We start from the raw sequence: 20967 nt of genomic DNA on the forward strand, positions 1-20967 counted from the left end.
ATGGAAGATTTTAATAAAATTACATGGAAAGAAATTGCTAACTGTTTTATGTTTTACATAAATGTTTTAAAAATGTTTTATCACGCAGTTATGATTTCTCCAGGAGAGTGTTTGTGAAAGGTCACTTCACGTTTACATAAATTCCTTTACATAATTGGGCAAAGTGTTAACAGTCAAGTGCTCCTCTCCCCATGGCTGATGGTGGTTATAAATCCACGCGATGCCCTGTCTCACGTGGTCAGATCTATGGGTAATGTCCCATGGACAGAAGCTTGATGTTTTTTGAGTGATCATGCTACATTGAAGTTGGGGTAAATCAACGGCCCAGAGATGCGTTTTAAAGCGAGTCTATCGCTTTGAAACGCTGGAATTTGGAAAGGCATATCCAAGTTCAGCAAATTCCTGTGGATGTTCCCCATTGTCCCATCGAATTTTGGAAGAACAGGAGGCAATCTCCCAGAATCCTCTCCTGAAAAGTGGGGGGCACTTAGTCAACAATCCCCCCAAAGTATAGGGAGGGTTTGAGCTAAGCTACCCAGGAGGAAGGTAGATAGTGAGTTCTAGGCAGGTCACCTTTCAGAGGTTGAGATGATTGGTTAGGTTCCAGAAATTTATTGTTTTCTTCACCCTCGATTAGAGTCAATGGGGCCAACCAATCAGCTTGTTCCTCTCGAACACTATAAAAACATTGTTGCCCTTTAATTGGCAACTCTTCTGAGTTGTCCTTATGTGTGAGGGCAAAATGCTTCCATTTTCAACAATACTCAAGTCATTTGTCTTAAAATTAGTTGGACTAAAATGAGAATTGATTAAATCTGTTCAATGTTAATTAAACCTGCTGATTATAAGGGGCTTTCTACATGCACTGCACTGTGCTATAATCAGACAGTATGAAATACATGGTCACCTTATGAACAGAAGGATTAATAACAGGAGTGGTCAGCAACTTTGGACCCAAGCAAAGACTGTAGCAAACCAAGAATTAGAGAGATATGCTGGTGATGGCTAGCATGAGGGGGCATAGCTTTAGGTTGAGGGGTGATGGATATAGGGCAGATGTCAGAGATAGGTTCTTTACTCAGAGAGTAGTAAGGGTGTGGAATGCCTGCCTGCAACAGTAGTAAACTCAAGAGTGGTGCTAGAAAAGCACAGCAGGTCAGGCAGCATCCAAGGAGCAGGAAAATCAATGTTTCGGGCAAAAGCCCTTCATCAGGAATGAGGCTGGGAGCCTTTTTTTAAAATCTCCCCACCCTGAGGCTCCAAGCCTCATGATAAAGGGCTTTTGCCCAAAGCATCAATTTTCCTCAGATGCTGCCTGACCTGCTGTATTTTTCCAGCACCACACTAATGTTGACTCTGATACTCCAGCACATGCAGTCCTCACTTTCACACAATAGTAGACTCGCCAACTTTAAGGGCATTTAAATGGTCATTGGATAAACTTATGGATGGTAATGGAATAGTGTAGGTTAGATGGGCTTCAGATTGGTTCCACAGGTCGGTGCAACATCAAGGGCCAAAGGGTTGGTACTACCCTGTAATGGTCTGTGTTTTATATTCTCTGATGGTGTGAATGACCTGAAGAAACATTTTCACCATGTTTATTTCAGTGTTAACCGCTTCTGGAGGCAGATGGGTGGTGTCAGAGAGATGAGGGTCAATGGCAGGAATTCACACAACTAATTCAATAGGGCAAATCTCTTCACTCCGAGTGATACAAAGAAGAGTAGTTGAGGTGAAAAGAGCAGTGTTTAAAGGTACACCTGACAAACCCATGACAGAAAAAGGAATAGTAGGATATGATTGAAGGCCCAAGTTGAAGAAGGGTGGGAAGAAGCTCACATGGAACAGGAATGACAGCAAAGACCACTGAGGCGGAATGCCCTGTTTCCTTGCTTTAACGTTTCTTTGTAATTCAATGTAATGTATCTGTTGCTTGCTGAGGTGAGTGTAAACACAGAAGCTTAATGTTGTCCAAGAAAGCAGATCTGATGGATAGTTTCTCCTTGCAGTACCTCAGACAGACTGCTTTCCGATTCTGACTCCAGTGCCACAGAGGGCAGTGCCACTGACAAGCGGGCCCCTGGGAGTGAGCGGGCAGCAGAGAGAGCTGCTGCGGCCCAACAGAACTCTGAGCGACTGCGACTTGCTCCACAGTCGACATATGCCAATATCCAGGTAGTGGCGATGATGGTATGCATCTTGAGAAACCAAAAATATAGGCACTTTCTGGACTTTGCGATCTGTATGTGTGTGTGTGTGTGTGTGTGTGTGTTGTGAGGAAAGCCAGTTTTACGGGCGATTTGTGAGAACTACTTGATTGTGCATCATTGTTTCCTGGTTAGTGTATTCTGAACATAGTAAGCATGTGCGATAAATGCTCAGTGTTCAAAATGATGGTAATTCTCCAGTCACTTAATAGTTAATCACACTGTCCACGTAGCACCAGCCCATAACAGAATGGGCATGTTCAGAATTCATTCTCTCGTCTATCTTTAGTTCCAGCCTAGACCACAGCCCAGGTCTTATAATTGGCCTTAGTCACAGAGATGAGACAGTGAGGCCTGCTGACTCATATCAGAGTTGCTACCTACTGGAAAAAGGCCACGTGTGACCACTGCATGGTTGGGCTTGACCACAATAAACCATAAGAAACAGGAATTGGAGCAGGCCACTCAGCCCCTTGAGCCTGTCTGCCATTCAATTGGATCCTGGCTGTTCTGACCTTCCTCACATCCGATTTCCTGCCTTATCCTTAACCCTTGATCCCCTTACTGATCAAGAAATTATCTTTCTCAATTGTAAATATACACAGGGAGTCTGCCCCCACAGCTCTCTGTGGTAAAGAGTTCCAAAGACATTTGATCCTGAGAGCTGAAATTCATCATCATCTCAGTCACCCCTTTATTTTGATACAATACCCTCTGGTCCTAAACGTTCCCATGAGGGGAAACATCCTCTCAGCGTTTACCCTGTCAAACCATTTAGAAACTCTATATGTTTCAATGAGATCATCTCTCAATCTTCTCAACTCCAGTAAGTAGAGTCCCAACCTGTTTAGCCTTTGCTCACGAGACAATCCCTTCACACTGGGTATCATCCTAGTGAACCTTCTCTGAACTGTCTCCAATGAAATTATATCTTTCCATAAATAACAAGACCAAAACTGCTCTCAGTACCTCAGATCTACACACTCATTGTCCTGGCTGCATCTCCACATTCAGGAAAGATAGGGAGAAATGTCTGAAGGAAATTTTTAAGAAGATGATTTGGGCTTTTATCATCATCCTGTTGCAATTGTTAATTTGTGCTGAGAGCCAGTGACATCACTCCTGCTCCTAAATGTTCTTGCACCACTGGCTCCCTAACTTGTTAGCAATTATTGAGTTTCTTTAATAATCCAGTTGTTCTTCTTAAGTTCCATTTTTTAAAACACTTTTTACATTTGACTTTCTTCCTGCACTGAATGTGGACCTCACTTCACTTGTTACATTAGAACTCTCTGCTGAATCCCATCAGTAAGGGAAACTCTCTGTTGTACTGACAATAAAGTGGGAACCAAAGTGGGTGTCAGCTGTGGCTCAGTGTGTTCAATGTTTGCCTCTCAGTCAGAAGTTTGAGTCCCAGTCCAGAGCTTAAACACAAAATCTAGACTAATAGTCTGCCAACACACCCCCACAGCCCCATGGCACCTTACCTTGCAACCCCAGACGGTGTAACACCTGCCTGTCTACTTCCTCCCTCCTCAGTATCCAAGGGGCTAAACACACTTCAGGTGAAGCATCGCTTTACCTGCACTTCACTCAATCTGTATTCGTTGCTCTCAATGTGGTCTCCTCTACACTGGGGAAACGTAGACTGGGGGACCGCTTCACAGAACACCTACGTTCTGCCCACAAAGATAACCCTGATCTTCCAGTTGCCTGCCACTTCAACACCCCACTGTGTTCCCTGGCAAAAATTCACAAAAATTATTATCTGCTCAATATCACATCAATGTTGTGGCAACTTGACTTAGACCAGTTTCCTCTGTATTTTCATCAATTAATCTTATAGAAATCTTTTAAAATTCATTTATGGAATGTGGGTGTCGCTGGCTAGACCAGCATTTATTGCCCATCCCTAATTGCCCTGAGGGCAGATAAGTGTCAACCCTATTGCTGTGGGTCTAGAGTCCCATGTAGACTAGAAGATGGCAGTTTCCTTCCCTAAAGGAAATTATTTGAACCAGATGGACTTTTCCCCGACAATCAACAATGATTTCATGGTCATCATTAAACTCTTAATTCCAGACTTGTATTGAATTCAAATTCTACCATCTGCCATGGCGGGGTTTGAACCCCGATTTCCAGAATATTACCTTGGTCTCCAGAGTAACAGTCTAGTGATAATACCATTAGGCCATCCCCACCCCCTAGGATACTTTAGTAGATGTAAAGTGCTTTGAGATATCTTAAGGCTATATCAATGCAAGTATTTTGTTTCTTTTTAATCTCGTCTCAAAGTCAGTCACAGTGCGTGGGATTGGCCTTTGGGTATGTGTCATTTTATACTCTGCTCAGTTGAAAATGGTGAACTGTTGAATGAGTTGCTGTTTGTTTAGAGAGTTGCCTCTGCCAGTGCTGTAAGTTTCCTGGCAATGTAAAGTTGCTTAATGTAGCTCCCACCAATCTGAAGAAACTATTGAAATGTCCCAACACCTTTTAAAACTGAAAGCTGGTGTTGTTTAAACAAATCAGGCATTTCAGACGAGTTAGCGTGCCTACGTTTGGCAGAAATGCTCCGAAAAATTTTCAGTTTGTACTGCTAAACCTTAAATCAGTTTTGAATGAACATTTTTGGTACCTTGGTACCATTCCACCCAATCGCTGTCATGTTATTTAGTTCTTCTCAATTTGCTTGTTCAGCCAAACCATCGGACATGACAACGTGTTTGCTCTTGGTGACATTGTCATGTTTGAAGTGACATTTCAGTGAGTGCTGTGTCCCCTTTTTATTTTCAGGCTTTTGACTATGAACAGAAGAAGCTGTTGGCAACCAAAGGTATGTGATGGTGACGGTGACCCCTCACCTTTTGCTATTTGTCAACAGCTCAAGAAAGCAATCTTTGTAAACTAGTGCTTGATGGTTGCTATGAGTTTCTGTAGAAACTAATGAGTCTACCTCGAACATGCTGACTGTCCGCCCCGAATTGTCTTTGTTAAATATGTGCTGAATAGTTTCTGCTGTGACAGGACATTTAAAGATCTCAATCCTTTGCTGGGGATGGAGTGCACTGAATTCTTAATTGACAGCCAAGACATCTTTCTTCCACTGGTCTGTAGTGTTGACCAACACCCAGTATAACTTGACAATAAATGGCCAGGCGCATTCCTGAGTGCCTGAATCATATGCCAAGGGTACTCAGAGCAAATGAATCCTACGTACTACTTGCGTAAGCACTTTTAATGGCCCTTCATTCAAAAGATAAGGAAAGAAACCAGGGTGTCATTATCCAAATGATATAATTGTCAAGCGATGCAGATGATTTTCCTTCAGTTGATACCTCATAGAGTCATAAAGATGTGCAGCACGGAAACAGACCCTTCAGTCCAACTTGTCTGTGCTGACCAGACATCTTAAACTAATCTAGTCTCATTTGCCACCATTTGGCCCATATCCCTCTAAACCCTTACTGTTCATATACCCATCCAGATGCCTTTTAAATGTTGTAATTATACCAGCCTCCATCACTTCCTCTGGCAGCTCATTCCATACCTCGGTGTGAAAAAGTCTCCCTTAGGTCTCTTTTAAATCTTTCCCCTGCCATCTTAAACCTACACCCTCTAGTTTTGGACTCCCCTAGCCTGGGAAAAAGAGTTTGGCTATTCATCCTATTTGTGTCCCCTTACGATTTTACAAACTTTATAAGGTCACCTTGTAGCTGAAACCCTCCAACCCTGGCCACATCCTTGTAAATCTTTTCTGCACCCTTTCAAGTTTCACATCATCCTTCACATAGCAGGGAGACCAGAAGTGAACGCAGTATTGTAGAAGTGGCCTAACATGGAAGAGTGTGAGAAATTACAGCCTCTGTTTTACTGAAAAGAAGTGAAGGGTTAAAGTGAAATGAATGAAAGACACCTGCAGCATAATTTGAAAGTTGGCCAAGATCTACAGTGACATTGTGGGCACGGTTTCCGCAACAGTCAGAGATTTTTACATGGTCCCAGAAAGGTGATACCAGAGCAAATGGAGCAAACTGAATAAAACTAACCAGTTCAGAAATACGATCCCCCACCCACTCATCTGCATTTGATTAATAAACCGCAAGCCCAGGATTTGGGCAAACACCTTTCAATTAATGTTGCTTGAGCGCTGCCATTTTAAACTCAGCTGGCAAAAGCAATATTTATGTCGAGAATATTCAGTGTGATTGCTTTTGTTTAAAAAAATTCGTTCTCCGGAATGTGGATGTCACTGGTGATTCCACTGCATTTATTGCCCTGAGTTGTTATTGGCATGTGAGGCGTTGTAATGAAAGGGCAATGCTGTTAGCACTAGAATTTGGACCCAGTGACAGTGTGCCCATTCTGGAGGACCCCCTTTTCATAGATGGTACAATCCTCAAGGCATTACACTTGACATGAATACATTGCTCAAAAATTGGTCAGTGCATTGAGTGTAGGACTTGGGATGTCGTGTTGTGCTATGAGGCCACTTTTGGAATACTTTGTTCAATTCTGATCTCCCAGATGTCAGCAAAGATGTTGTTAAAATTGAAAGGGTGCAGAAAAGATTTACAAGGTTGTTGCCAGGGTTGGAAGGTTTGAGCTTTAGGGAGAGACTGAATAGGCTGGGGGATGTTTTCCCTGGAGCATGGAAGGGGTGACCTTTTATAGAGGTTTATAAAATCACGAGGGGCATGGATAAGGTGAATAGCCAAGGTCTTTTTCCCAGAGTGGGGGAGTCCAGAACGAGAGGGCATAGGTTTAAGGTGAGAGGGGAAAGATTTAGAAGGGACCTAAGGGCAACATTTTCATGCAGAGAGTGATTCATGTATGGAATGAGCTGCCAGATGAAGTGGAGGAGGCTGGTACAATTACAACTTTTAAAAGGCATCTGGATGGGTATATGAACAGGAGGGATTTAGAGGGATATGGGCTAAATGCTGGCAAATGGGACGAGATTAGGTTGGGATATCTGGTCGGCATGGATGTGTTGGACCGAAGGGTCTCTTTCCGTGCTGTACATCTCTATGACTCGAAAAGAAATGAGTGACGTTGAATTGCAACATCTCCTTCTGCGTGACAATGTCTTAACTTCCTTCTTGACAAAGCCATGTTGAAGAAACCAGTGGTAACTGAAGTAAGGACCCCGACAAATACATGGAGCGGTCTCGGGTTCTCCAAGTCAATGCCTGCAGAAACAATCAAGGAGTTGAGACGGACCAATCACGTAACCTACAAACCCACCATGTCAACTACGTATGAGGTAATGAAAAACTTACATTGCTCTGCAGTTTTTGCCTTTTCTTTTAGAAAACGGATGATTCCCCAATATTTACACAGCCGTGTGTGTTGATTTAGCTTTGGAGGTAAATGTGCAGCCAACAAATGTGGCTACGAATTCTTTTGTCACATCATATTTTCAATACCAACGATATGTAATTTCATTTTTGCTCAGATTTAACCAAGATGTCAGGCACTAAAATGCTTGATGACTGTCCAAAAATAATGACTTTATTTTGAAAGTGGTGATTTATCTGTATCGGATTTCATATTTCGTTTGGCTGTAAGGGCTGGCTGGATGTTGGAGTGGAGAAGGGCTGAGTCCCACAGCTTTGAAACCCATGCAGAACGCTGCTTGCTGTATAAACAATGGCAAAGTCCAGGAAAGAATGATGAATACTCTGTTTCAAGCCAGAAGCCCAGGGCACATGTTCCTAATTACTCTCTGCGTATAGCTGTTAGCAGATTCCTTTTTCAAGTTTCTCGTCTGGAATCATGATTGTCTTTCAGGAAATTGAACATGTTCAGCTCTGAAACACTGAACATTAAAGAGCTGAACTGGAAAGCTGATTCAGTCACTCTTGTTCTTTACTGAGCTGAACTCTTGTCAAAGCTAAACTTTACTCCAAACCTCCTTTTCCGTCCTTAAATATTGATGCCATTCTTGACACAGGCAGTTTGAGAGGTTACGGTCAACATGAGGGTCTTAAATAATTTACAGATTTCTTTATGACTGGATCTGATGACTAAAGTGGAATTTTGTGAGGGATACTTTCCCTCAGCCACATTTAACCTCTCACTCTCTTTTGTAGTCTCTGACCATGCCATCACAACCCTGGTTACTGGTATCTTTCTCACATAAAAACAATCTCTTTTTCCATTTCTTTTTTTACTGTTCTTCCACTTGTTTTATTTTCTGTGGCTCCCCAAAGTCTGAAACTCCATTCCTGTTTCTCTCGTCATCTCAGTTCATGTTTCTTCCACCCACTTGCTTGTCCCTTCCTGCTCCCTGCTCAACATTTCCTCCTCCTCCTCCACATTTTGCTCTTTCCATCTGTAATATCTGCCCTCCGATCTTTTAAATAACAAACATTTGAGTAAGGAGCAGATGTGGGCCATTTGGCTCTAAGGTACTAATCTGCTATTCAATAAGATCATGGCTGATCTGACTGATTATTACCTCACCTCCCTGCCTATCCCTGAGTACATAATGTTTTTGTTTTTTTTTGTGAAATGCATTGGTCTGTGTGTCTTTCTCTTTTTTTCACTTACCTATTCCCCTTCTTATCCTGTCTACCCTCAAAGCTTATCCTGGACCTCCCTTTCAATGTTCTCCATCTCATGCTTGTCCACCTATTTTGTTCTCCTCTGATATTCTACACCACAACCCCCTCCTCAAGGCAGCCTTCCAACAACCCAGAGGGAAGATATAAAACTAGGAAAGAAAACCCAATTAGAATTGAATGCCCAGGACCTAATGGAACACCATTTTGAAAACCAGAAGACAAGTCAGACTAGTGTGTCCCATTTGCAGGTTTTCCTGATTTTCCTTCTGGGAATGTGACAAGTTATCACTCGGATAATCTGTATTGACCTTTTGACTTTGCAGCCCTGGCAGCAGAGTCAGTTGTGATTGGCCACCTTGCTATGCCCCTTCCAGGAAAATGAGCAAATGTCTCGCAGTGGGAAGCTTTCAACGGCCTGCCTGGGATTTGAACAAACGACTGGCAGCTTAGACTTGCTTTATGATAATTACAACCCTACAGCAAGAGGCCTCAGCATCCAGCTGGAGCCTGAACTGCTGCAAGCAGCTGAATGGGCCACAATATGTGGGCCAGGTTTCTGGATTTAACAAGAACTACTGTTACTTACAAGCAAATAGACTCAATCTGCAGGTAAATAGTATGGGTCCTCTGCGTATATCTCTCTTAGTTAAATCTTTTAACATCTTATAAATTCCCCCCTCCCTCCCCCACACACAAACACGCACGCATGCACAGACAGACACATGTGTATGCATGCGCATGTGTGTGTGGGGAAAGGGAGAAATTTATAAGGTGTTAGAGATTTAACTATTAGAGATATATGCAGAGGACCCACACAGTTTACCTGTAGATTGTGTCTATTTACTTGTAAGCAACAGTAATTCTTGTTAAGTACAGAAACCTGGCCCACATATATTTGCATGTGTACACGTGAAAAACCATGAGTGTTTTGGTTGGAGGGAAAACTGGGAAAGCAGTTCGATGGTCTCTGTCGACAGGATCTGCTAAGATAATTCTTGTGCTGATTAGGATGCTGTTTCTCAGTCTTGCTTCTCTGGATGCTTTCACTGGTTTACGATAGGCCCAGGGTGGCTAGTTCACCCTTTATAACCAGTCTTTGACTCATTAATCAAATGTCCCAGCTTACAGCAACTGCTGAAGGAAATCAAATGGTTTTTGTTAGGTTTGAAGTGGCTTTTATTGCGGAGAGAGAGAGAGTTCTTGATTTGGTGGAGGGCTGAAAAGTTCTCAATATCTTGTTCACAGTCCCAAACTGTTTATCTATCTGAGAACCAATCATGTCATTGTTGGCAAGCAGAAGTCCTTTGTCATCAGTAATTGCTGACCAGAATGTAGACCAATCAGCTACTTGTTGCTAGGTGAATTTCCATTTGTATACACCCCTCAGCTCCAGCTTGTCTGTAAACTACATTTCAACCAGCAGCTGTATAAACAGTGCTTACAATGAGTGCCAGGTTTCTTGCTTTCAAAACTGTCGTCATCCTTCAGCGATCTGTTGTTTTTTTTCCTACAGTTTTTTTCAGTCCACAATTAAAAATACAGGAAAACAAAGATGCCATCTTTCCACAATGTTTGTACTGCATTCCCATCAAGTACTTGCTCCCTTTGTCTTCTTGCATCAAACTCCAAGAGAATTTTCTTTCTTCCTTTCTCAGGTGGCCATCCTTCTGGCTTCTTATCCGACAGTTGGATTTTCTGTTGAGCAGTTCCCTGTGCGGAAAGAGATGAGTGCCCTGTTGTCTGACACATTGTGTTCCATCACAGCCTGGAGGAAAGCATTTAACTTTGAAGTCATTGCTGTGGGTTAATCTAACAGCTCCAGAAAGGTTCTGGATCCAGCCAGGGAGGCAGTGTGGTGAACAAAGAACAAAGAAAATTTACAGCGCAGGAACAGGCCCTTCCGCCCTCCAAGCCTGAGCCGATCCAAATCTACTGTCTAAACCTGTCGGTCAATTCCTAAGCGTCTGTATCCCTCTGCTCCCCATCTACTCATGCATCTGTCCAGACACACCTTAAATGAATCTACCATGCTTGCCGCTACCAGCTCTGCTGGCAACGCGTTCCAAACACCCGCCACCCTCTGGGGGTAAAGTCCACTTCACCTGAAGAAGGCGCAGCTCTCCGAAAGGTTGTGATTTCAAATAAACCCATTGGACTATAACCTGGTGTTGTTTGACTTCTGACTGTGTTTGGGAAGAGCAGGAACTTGCTATCTGTGTCTGGATTAATGCCCTTTCAGTCCATCACTCCACTGTCAGGCAGGTCTTAATTAATTACATTGGAAGGTCAGCCAGGCCATCACTTGCTTCATGAACCATTCTTGGTTCTGTTCATGCATGGGAGTAGCTCAGCCCAGAAACATGCGTAATGCCTGGAATTCCTGGCCTCCTGCAATGATTTTACAGGACATCGCCAATCTGCTCATGTCTCAAATACATTCAGTTTCTCTTCAGGATTGGCCTTTTAAACAGTCTTCTCCTTTGGCCCCTCGCCATTTGCTCACTTTGCAAGTTTGACACATGAAGAGTTATGTTCCTCCATGTTATCCTGCTATCCTGATCAGATCACTGTTTGGACTTGCAAATGGGCCATCACTTTCAGATCTGAGCTATATCTGATCTACCTCAAATTACCCTGGAAATCTAAAATATTTGAAAAGAAAATCGAGCAAGTTAAGCAAACCATGTCACAACACAATAGTGACACAATTGGATATCTGCCTTCTATTAATCCAGAAGGACATTCTATTTTGGAGTGCAATTGAGCAACATTCATGTCTGAGTTTCAGTCCATAGAACGTAGAATATTACAGCGCAGTACAAATCCTTCAGTCCTTAGTGTTGTGCCGACCTGTGGAACCAATCTGAAGTCCATCTAACCTACACTATTCCATTTTCATCCATATATTTATCCAATAACCATTTAAATGCCCTTAAAGTTGGTGAGTCTACTACTGTTGCGGGCAGTGCATTCCACGCCCCTACTACTCTCTGAGTAAAGAAACTACCTCTGATATCTGTCCTATATCTATCACCCCTCAATTTAAAGCTATGTCCCCTCATGCTAGCCATCAATATCCAAGGAAAAAGGCTTTCACTGTCCACCCTAACAAACCCTCTGATTATCTTACATGTCTTAATTAAGTCCCCTCTCAACCTTCTTCACTCTAAAGAAAACAGCTTCAAGTCTCTCAGCCTTTCCTCATAAAACCTGCCCTCCATACCAGGCAACATCCTAGTAAGTCTCCTCTGAACCCTTTCCAAAGCTTCCACATCCTTCCTATGACTGGAATTGTACGCAATATTCCAAATGTGGCTGCATGCACCAGCGTTTTGTACAGCTGCAACATGATCTCGTGACTCTGAAACTCAATCCCACTACCAATAAAAGCTAACACACTGTATGCCTTCTTAACAAACCTAACAACTTGGGTGGCAACTTTCTGGGATCTTTGTACATGGACACGGAGATCTCTCTGCTCATCTACACTACCAAGAGTGTTTACCATTAGCCCAGTACTGTTTATTCCTTTAACTCCTTCCAAAGTGAATCACCTCACACTTTTCCAGATTAAACTCCATATGCCACCTCTCAGCCCAGCTCTGCAGCTTATCTATGTCCCTCTGTAACTTCCAACATCCTTCAGCACTATCCACAACTCCACCGACCTTAGTGTCATCTACAAATTTACTAACTCATCCTTCTACGCCCTCATCCAGGTCGTTTATAAAAATGACAAACAGCAGTGGTCCCAAAACAGATCCTTGCAGTACACCACTAGTAACTGAACTCCAAGATGAACATTTCCCATCAACCACCACCCTCTGTCTTCTTTCAGCTAGCTAATTTCTGATTCAAACCACTAAATCAACCTCAATCCCATGCCTCCATATTTTCTGCAATAGCCTACCATGGAGAACCTTATCGAATGCCTTACTGAAATCCATATACACCACATCAACCGCTTTACCCTCATCCACCCACCTATTTGGTTACCTTCTCAAAGAACTTATAAGGCACGAACTATCCTTCACAAAAACATGTTGACTATCCCAAATCAACTTACTCCCTTCTAGATGATTATAAATCCTATCTCTTATAACCCGTTCCAACACTATACCCACAACTGAAGTAAGGCTCACTGGTCTATAATTGCCAGGGTTGTCTCTACTCCCCTCCTTGAACAAGGGGAAAACATTTGCTATCCTCCAGTCTTCTGGCACTACTCTTGTAGACAATGATGACATAAAGATCAAAGCCAAAAGCTCTGCAATCTCCTCGTTGGCTTCCCAGAGAATCCCAGGATAAATCCCATCCAGCCCAGTGAAATTATTTATTTTCACACTTTCTAGAATTGCTAAGGCCACCTCCTTGTGAACCTCAATCCCGATTAGTCTAGTAGACTGTACCGCAGTACTCTCCTCGACAACATTGCTTTTTTCCCCAGTGTCAATACTGATGAAAAATATTCATTTGGCACTTCTCCTATCTCCTCTGACTCCATGCACAACTTCTCACTACTGTCCTTGATTGGCTCTAATCTTACTCTAGTCATTCTTTTATTTCTGACACACCTATAGGAAGATTTAGGGATTTTCTTGATCCTATCTGCCAACAACTTCTCATGTCCTCTCCTGGCTCTTCTTAGTTCTCTCTTTTGGTCCTTTCTGGCTAACTTGTATCTCTCAAGTGCCCTAACTGAGCCATCACAACTCGTCCTTACATAAGCCGCCTTATTCCTCTTGACAAGCGATTCAACTTCTTTAGTAATCACGGCTCCCTTGCTCAACCACTTCCTCCCAGCCTGACAAGTACATATTTATCGAGGACATGCAATAGCTGTTCCTTGAATAAGCTCCATGTTTCAATTGTGCCCATCCCCTGCAGTTTAAGGCACGTAGCCTGCACATCCCTACAATTGGCTGATCAGGCAGGCTGTTCCTTTGGTTGTTCGTAATAGACAGAGCAGAGACCATACACAACCAGCTCACACTTGGAAAATCCAAAACAAAATGTCTGCTATTAGGTGTGATTCCTTAATTGGGCAGCATTTGCTGAACTATCCCAAGTGTGCCACCAAGAATTAGTGCCACCAACAGCCAAGCTCATGTGGCTCATTAACATTTGCCAGGAGTGACAATCTTACGCTGACACCCATGTTTACAAACAAAGGAGTTTGGTCAAGCTCTGCCCCTCTCTTTGAATTCATTGGTAGCTCAGGGACCCTGTAGTTCCATGTTGCTTTCATCAGGTTAGCCAAACAGAGAACTCACCAACCAATCAGGACATTTTCTTCTGTAATATAAAATGTTTTATTCATTTGAAATTTGACATTCTAGTGTTTGTCCTGATGAGTGCAAAACTTCAGCAACACTGCTCTAGCAATATCCAGTAGCTCTCCTGTTTGTTATCTGTGTCTCTGTGGCTTATAACATAAATGGAAAAAACATAATGCAGCACTTCAGATATCTTTCCCTAAAATCAGTTTCTTTGATGTTAACGCGTCTTTCATTCTGACGAAGCTTGATTCTCCTTCACATCTCACGATTACGTCTGGCATCCTCTGTGATCATCTGCCCAAGCTCTGTCAATCTTTTCACCTGGTCCAGAACCATTTACGTGAGTTTTCACTTCTAGGGTTCTTTCCACTATTGTCACTTTGATGCTTTCATTTTGCTTACCATTTCCTGTTATGTCTGTTCTGACACTGCGTCTACACAGGCAGTGAAATCTGTGTTTCCCAAACTGTTGATGTGCAGTGCCCACTGTTCTATACTGGTTCACCTCTGAATTCAGCTTCAGTGTGCAGATTGAACAGCTTCCTGGATATAGCACAATCCTGTTGATTGATACCAATACAGACCCTGAATTATCCATTTCTCATTTCAGATTTTCACCCTTTTAATACTTGTCCCCATCAAATGCTTTCACATAGTCTCCAAACTGTGCCTGCACTGGCTTTTGCTCTTCCAGCTAATTGCTTTAAAATGAATAGAATTATGATTCTTCATGAGTGGTTTTTGGTCTTTGAATGATCAGCTGTGACTGCATTAGGATGGGGAATCAGTTTATTTCACTAAAGACTGAGACACCACTTGGAAAAGCTACAACTCGTTCCTTAGGATGGGAAATAATACAGCTGTCTGAAGAGCAGGGAATGATTGAGTTGGTTTATTGCTTTCCTAGATTTAGCACAGTTCAGAGTCAAAACACTGGAAAAGCACAGCAGGTCAGGCAGCATCCGAGGAGCAGGAGAATCGATGTTTCGGGCATAAGCCCTTCATCAGGAATGTTGGGGGTGTGCGGGATAGCATAATGCCACACGTTAAAGGGGTTCAGCAACATCCTAGTGCGTTATTAAGAGCAGCTCGAGTGCCATTTTAATCATCACCTTGCCTTGCAGTCATCATCGCCAGTGTCGCTATCGCGATCGAACAGTCGGGAGTATATCGGGGGCGGCAGTGATTCCGATAACTGGAGGGATCGGAACGGTTCTCACAGTGAATTCCCATCTTCCATCAACAGCCCAAAGCAAAAAAATAACCCATGTAAGCATTTCAGGTATTGTGACAGAGGGCTTTCCTGCTTAGAATGTGCTCTCCTCTTGAGGAGCGAGAGAATTAACTGTAATCGCTATTTTGTTGTCAGGTTCATGTTTAATTCAACTGTCCAAGATTTTTGCAGCCAGTAACGCAGATTGGTTAAAACGATCAAGATCAGATGAATTTTACAAAATGGTTATACAAAGGGGTGTAGGTGAGGCACTGAAGGTGGAATCAGTGCACTATCATGCCTCAATTCTACAGAAAAGCCTCTATCCTTGTAGTTTAACATAATTCCCTACTCTTCCGGGGGGGAAAACAATCCTCCTACAGCCGAGACACCTAACCATTTTTTCATTCGGCTCGTCCAGCTTGATCTGTCATCTTTTAGAATGTACCCTCGCCGTAATTTTTGCTTTTTCTCCCGATTGCTTGATGATCTTGCTGGGAAGAGATCCGTTGGTCTCAGTCTTGAGAAGTTCGGTTAATCCAACAGTTCCAGGTTTATGTTGCATTTTGAATTCACGGCCACAGATGGAGGATCAAATTTTGGATTTCCACTGTGAAAATAATATCATAATAGCCCTGTAATCGGAATAGTCAAATATTTCTTTTAAATTATTAAAAAAAAACTGTGCTGGCATGCCTGAAATGTGGGGCCTCGAGCGAGCGTTGGAATAAAATTCCAGCCCTGTATCCCTGTACAAAACATGTTGAAATGTTTACATCTTTAAAACACATTGGAATTCTCGTTTCCTGAATCTAGGCTGAGCTGGCCCCTGGGAGCAAGTCTTGAAAAGTTAAAAGGAAGTGAGTGGCGTATTTTATCAGAGCATCTTTATTCGTATCTATTAATGTTAAATTTTATCGCAAGCACGACTGCTAGGCAACTTGTCTCAGTCACTCCTCTGTGCTGTGTATCTAAAACATTCATAGATAGGCAGAAGTCACTTTCCTGGCTTGTGTCCTTTCCAGCCTCAGGGTCAGCTATATCTTGGTACAGCTTCCCTCCTGCAGCCCCAAAACAGGGCCTCCCAATCACAGAAATCATTGAAACGTTGCAACATCAGACCAAACTGTTCAGTCCATTGTTTCCATGTAGGTGGCTCAGCGGCTAGCACTGCTGCCTCCCAGCACCAGGGATCCGATTTCGATTCCAGCTACGGGCGACTGTCTGTGTGCAGTTTGGACATTCTCCCCATGTCTCTGTGGGTTTCCTCCAGGTGCTCTGGTTTCCTCCCACAGTCCAAAGATGTGCAGGTTAGGTGGATTGGTAGTACGAAGTTCCCCTGTAGTGCAGGGATATGTCGGTTAGATGGAGTAACCATGGGAAATGCAGAGTTACAGGGATAGCATAGGGGGCTGGGCTAGATGGGATGTTCTTCAGGGGGTTGGTGTGTACTTGATGGGCTAAGTGACCTGCTTTTCCCCAGCGGTTCTATGATTCTAGGTCTGTAGAGAGCAACCCAGCCACCTTCATAAACAAAAATTGCTGGAAAAGCTCAGCAGGTTTGGCAGCATATGTGGAGGGAAATCTGAGGTGATGTTCTCAGAACTGCAGTCACCTTCGTGCTCTGAGTTCATAACCCTGCAGGTCACAGCCCTTCAAGTGTTTTTGAGGTGTGAGTTTCTGCCTCTGCTCCCCCTTCAGGCAGGGCCTTGCAACCCACTGAGCAAATGGAGTGGAAGATATCAAGTCTGTCATTTCCTGGAACTCACGGCTGACAGCAGAGGGACCGCTTATATTTTCAGTGGGTGTCCCTCACTACAATCCCTCCTCTCATCAGCCCTCAGTGCTGCTGCTGTTTGAATCCTGTTGCTGTACCATAATGAATGTAACGAGCTCCTCATTGTGCCCATGAGTGAATCCACACCATACCAAGTGTGATCTTAATGCTGACCGTTCAGCATTTATGAAGAAAGGAACGTTCCAATTGCTTTTTCCTCCATTGAATTTGGAGGGAACACAATCCAGGAGCATATTGTTAGTTGTTGTTCCCACTGTTGATGTTTTTTTTAGATTAGATAGCCTACAGTATGGAAACAGGCCCTTCGGCCCAACAAGTCCACACTGGCCCTCCGAGGAGCAACCCATCCATTCTGCATATTTACCCCTGACTAATGCAACTAACACTACGGGCAATTTCCCATGGCCAATTCACTTGGCCTGCATATCTTTGGACTGTGGGAGGAAACTGGAGCACCCGGAGGAAACCCACGCAGACACGGGGAGAATGTACAAACTCCACAGAGACAGTCGCCCGAGGCAGGAATCGAACCAGGGTGCCAGGCACTGTGAGAGAGCAGTGTTAACCACTGAGTCACCATGCTGCCCACAATTTCCATTCCTGATTTTATTTCCCTCCTGCTAACCTGCTGTGAGGTCACAAGAATGGCAGAATACTGTATTTCTGTTGCAAGCACTGGCTATTGTGTCAAGGTAGAAATGCAGCCTCACTGCATGAACACAGCTTCATGAAGAGCAGTTGCTGTTTGAGGAAGATGGTCCATAGCAGTTGTTAAACCCTGTCAGAGTGTGACTGGCTAACTTGCAGTCACGTCATGCGGAGTTTGCTGCGGACTAAGATAATCCTTTCCACTTCTGGCTCTGTTCCCTCTCCAGGGAAAGGAAGAGCTTTGTAAAAGCAACATACTGCAGATGTCAGGAATCTGAAAGTGAAACAAAGTGCTGGCGAAAACTCAACCGGTCTGGCAGCCTCAGCGGAGAGAGAGAAAAACAGAATTAAAATTTCAAGGGAGGGCACGGTGGCATGGTGGCTCAGTGGTTAGCACTGCTGCTTCAGCACCAGGGATCCAGGTTCGATTCCAGCCTTGGGCGACTGTCTGTGTGGAGTTTGAACATTCTCCCCGTGTCTGCGTGGGTTTCCTCCGGGTGCTCTGGTTTCCTCCCACAGTCCAAAGATGTTCAGGTCAGGTGGATTGGCCAAACTAAATTGCCCCACAGTGTCCAGAGATGTGCAGGTTAGGTGGGTTAGTTATGATAAAAATCCCATGTGGGGTTACAAGGGTGGGATGGAGGCTTTGGGGTGGTGTTGAGTCTGAGCGGGATGTTCTTTGGAGGGTCAGTGCAGACTTGATGGGCAGAATAGTGTCTTTCTGCACCATTGAGATTCCATGATACAAGTGGAGAACAACTTGCCAGAATGGAAGGAAGGTTTTACGCTGTGATGAGTTTTACGCTGTTGAAAGCGGGGGAGAATGAAGGAACAAAAGGGAGGCTCTGGATAGGGTGAAAGGTTGGTAATATTAAATGACAAAGATGGCACAGAACAGAAGGCAAAGGGAGGGCCAAAGGTTATAGTAAAAAGGTGGACCATTTGTTCAGAGTGTGAATATCAAAATAATGAGCAGTTCGGCCTGAAAGCAATAAAAATGAGAAACCAGATTAAGAACAACAATTGGCAAAAAGTGAATCAAACTTTGAGCCAGAGGTCATGGACTGAAGTTGTTGAACTCCATATCAAGTCCCAAAAGCTGTGAAGTGTCTACTTTGAAACTGTGCTGTTCTGGAGTTTGCTTTCAGTTTCCCCAGAGCACTCGGCCAGTGTGAGAAATGTGACCGTGATAGCAAGATGGTGACTTAAAATGGCAAACAACCCCCAAGGTCAGGGTCATGCTTGTAACTTTAACAGTAGTGTTCCACAAAGTCATCACCCAATCTACACTTTGCCTCCTCACTTCAGAGGAGATCCCATCGACAGCAGCGAGAACAGTGAGAAAGAGGGGCAGGCTTCACCTGGAAAGAGATGGAGCAGATACATAGGAACACCACCTGCAAATTCCCCTTCAAAGCACTCACCGATTCTACACAAAGATCAAAATCCTGGAGCTCCCTTCCTAACAGCACCGTGAATGTCCCTAAACCCCAAGGAGTATCACGGTTCAAGAAGATAGCTCACTGCCATCATGGCAAGGCCAATTAGGGGGTGGATAATAAGTGCTGGTCTGGACGGCAGTGTCCATCCCATAAGGGTGTTCTGGATGTTTTGCCATGACAGCCATGTTGGTTGGGGTTAGGGTTATCTTTGATGGAGGGAAAATGAAACACGTCAGAAGCATTTTTCAGCAAAGCAATTTCATCACTATGGATGCACCTGAGAGAATAAGAAGGAAGTCCTTCTGGGAAGCAGGGAGTGAGGAAGTGTATTTGAGGTAGCTCTGAGGGTTAGAAGGCTTGTAATGAATATCAGCTGACAGTCTACTCCCAGAATCGGGGACTGAAAGGAAGGGGAGCATCTTAGATGGACCAGATGATAGTGAGGGAAAAGTGGAAATTGGAAGTGCAGTTGTTGACATTCTCTGATTCCAGGTAAGAGGGGGGAAAAGTCACCCACAGAGTCATTAGAACGTTGGTGTATTACAACAAGTTTGGAGCCCAGGCGAGGTGAGTGTGCCTTGGTGGGAGGAGCAACTGACTTCGGACCAATTAGTTGTCTAACATTGGCCATTTTCCTCAAGTCGTGCTTGAAGCTGTTGTATAACTGAATATAAGATGTTGTTTGTAATGGTTCATCAAAGTTGTTCTATCACGGGATGGTAGCATTGTCTGGTAGAAGGCAAACTAAATGGGCCTTGATCTGAATTGGCTAAGACTCGCCATTTTCCTGAACAGGGATTCCAATTCACTCTTTGTCTCCACAGCTGAGCACTATTTGACCAGCAGTAATTACATGGACTGCATCTCCTCTCTAATGGGGAGCAACGGCTGCACTCTGAATAACTCCTTCAAAGGTTCGGAGCTGCCAGAACTCTTCAGTAAACTCGGGTTAGGCAAATACACGGATATCTTCCAACAGCAAGAGGTGAGCCCAACAACATCACATTGACAGCCACTAACGTCCGTAACCCAGGGCTGTTTTCACATGTATTAAAATGCTTCTTCTCGCAGAATGCTTTCAAATAAAGGGGATTTGTTTGGTTGGGATGTTGTATAATGAATCAGTATTTAATGATGAACACCAATTTCAGCACTGGGACACTGACTCAGTTTGGGGCTTTGATTACCAGGGAGCTGAATGTGGAGTGATACGTTTTCCTCAGACTATGTGCTCTGACATAACCAAAGCATAGAGCCAAGCTAAACCAATCCAGTCTTGTTTTCCCAATTCTATATCCAAAAGGCAGTACGGGAGATTCTCTGTTGGCAATAGATTGTGGAATGCTTTTTGCTGTGAGGTCAGAAACAGCAGAGGCTGGTTTTGAGGAGGTACAAGGCTAGTTCATGTAAGATCGCAGTACCCTATCAACATTAGACCTTTGAATCATATCCCATCTGAGGTGAAATGAAAACGAGCAAATCCCTTATACCACCTCGTTTCACACAATGTAACTCCACACTTGGTTGTTTTAATTCCTCTGTATAATTCCTCTTAACTGCTCCAAACAACAATGTTTATAGCGAAATGCACTGGAAACCAAAGTAGAGATGTATCATTATAAATTCATTCTATCCCCTAACTGGAATCGGCCATTCCTCATTTGTGTGAGGTAATTGGTCACATGATGCCTCTAGAAATTGTCAACTTGAACTAAAGCTACATTAAAAGGCAACTTTTAACAATGGTTGTGGCAGGGATCAAACACAGAATGGAAATTTAAAATTAGCAATTGGGGAAGACAGGAGGAAAG

At 43.6% G+C, this 20967-nt stretch overlaps 1 protein-coding gene across 3 annotated transcripts in view; it reads left to right on the forward strand.

Annotated features, from left to right (window-relative positions):
* Positions 1-20967, forward strand: part of LOC140463628 (protein bicaudal C homolog 1-like) — a 270609-nt gene that overhangs the window by 239693 nt on the left and 9949 nt on the right. For 2 of the 3 annotated variants that reach the window (XM_072557874.1, XM_072557875.1), the window contains exons 14-18: positions 2013-2193; positions 5004-5043; positions 7319-7473; positions 15180-15324; positions 19981-20141. In XM_072557874.1, coding sequence (XP_072413975.1) covers positions 2013-2193; positions 5004-5043; positions 7319-7473; positions 15180-15324; positions 19981-20141 — 682 coding nt within the window. The remainder of the gene's footprint in view (positions 1-2012; positions 2194-5003; positions 5044-7318; positions 7474-15179; positions 15325-19980; positions 20142-20967) is intronic. The other variant, XM_072557876.1, reaches the window with a different exon arrangement.

The sequence above is a fragment of the Chiloscyllium punctatum genome, chromosome 38, assembly GCF_047496795.1.
Source record: "Chiloscyllium punctatum isolate Juve2018m chromosome 38, sChiPun1.3, whole genome shotgun sequence".
Lineage (NCBI taxonomy): Eukaryota > Metazoa > Chordata > Chondrichthyes > Orectolobiformes > Hemiscylliidae > Chiloscyllium > Chiloscyllium punctatum.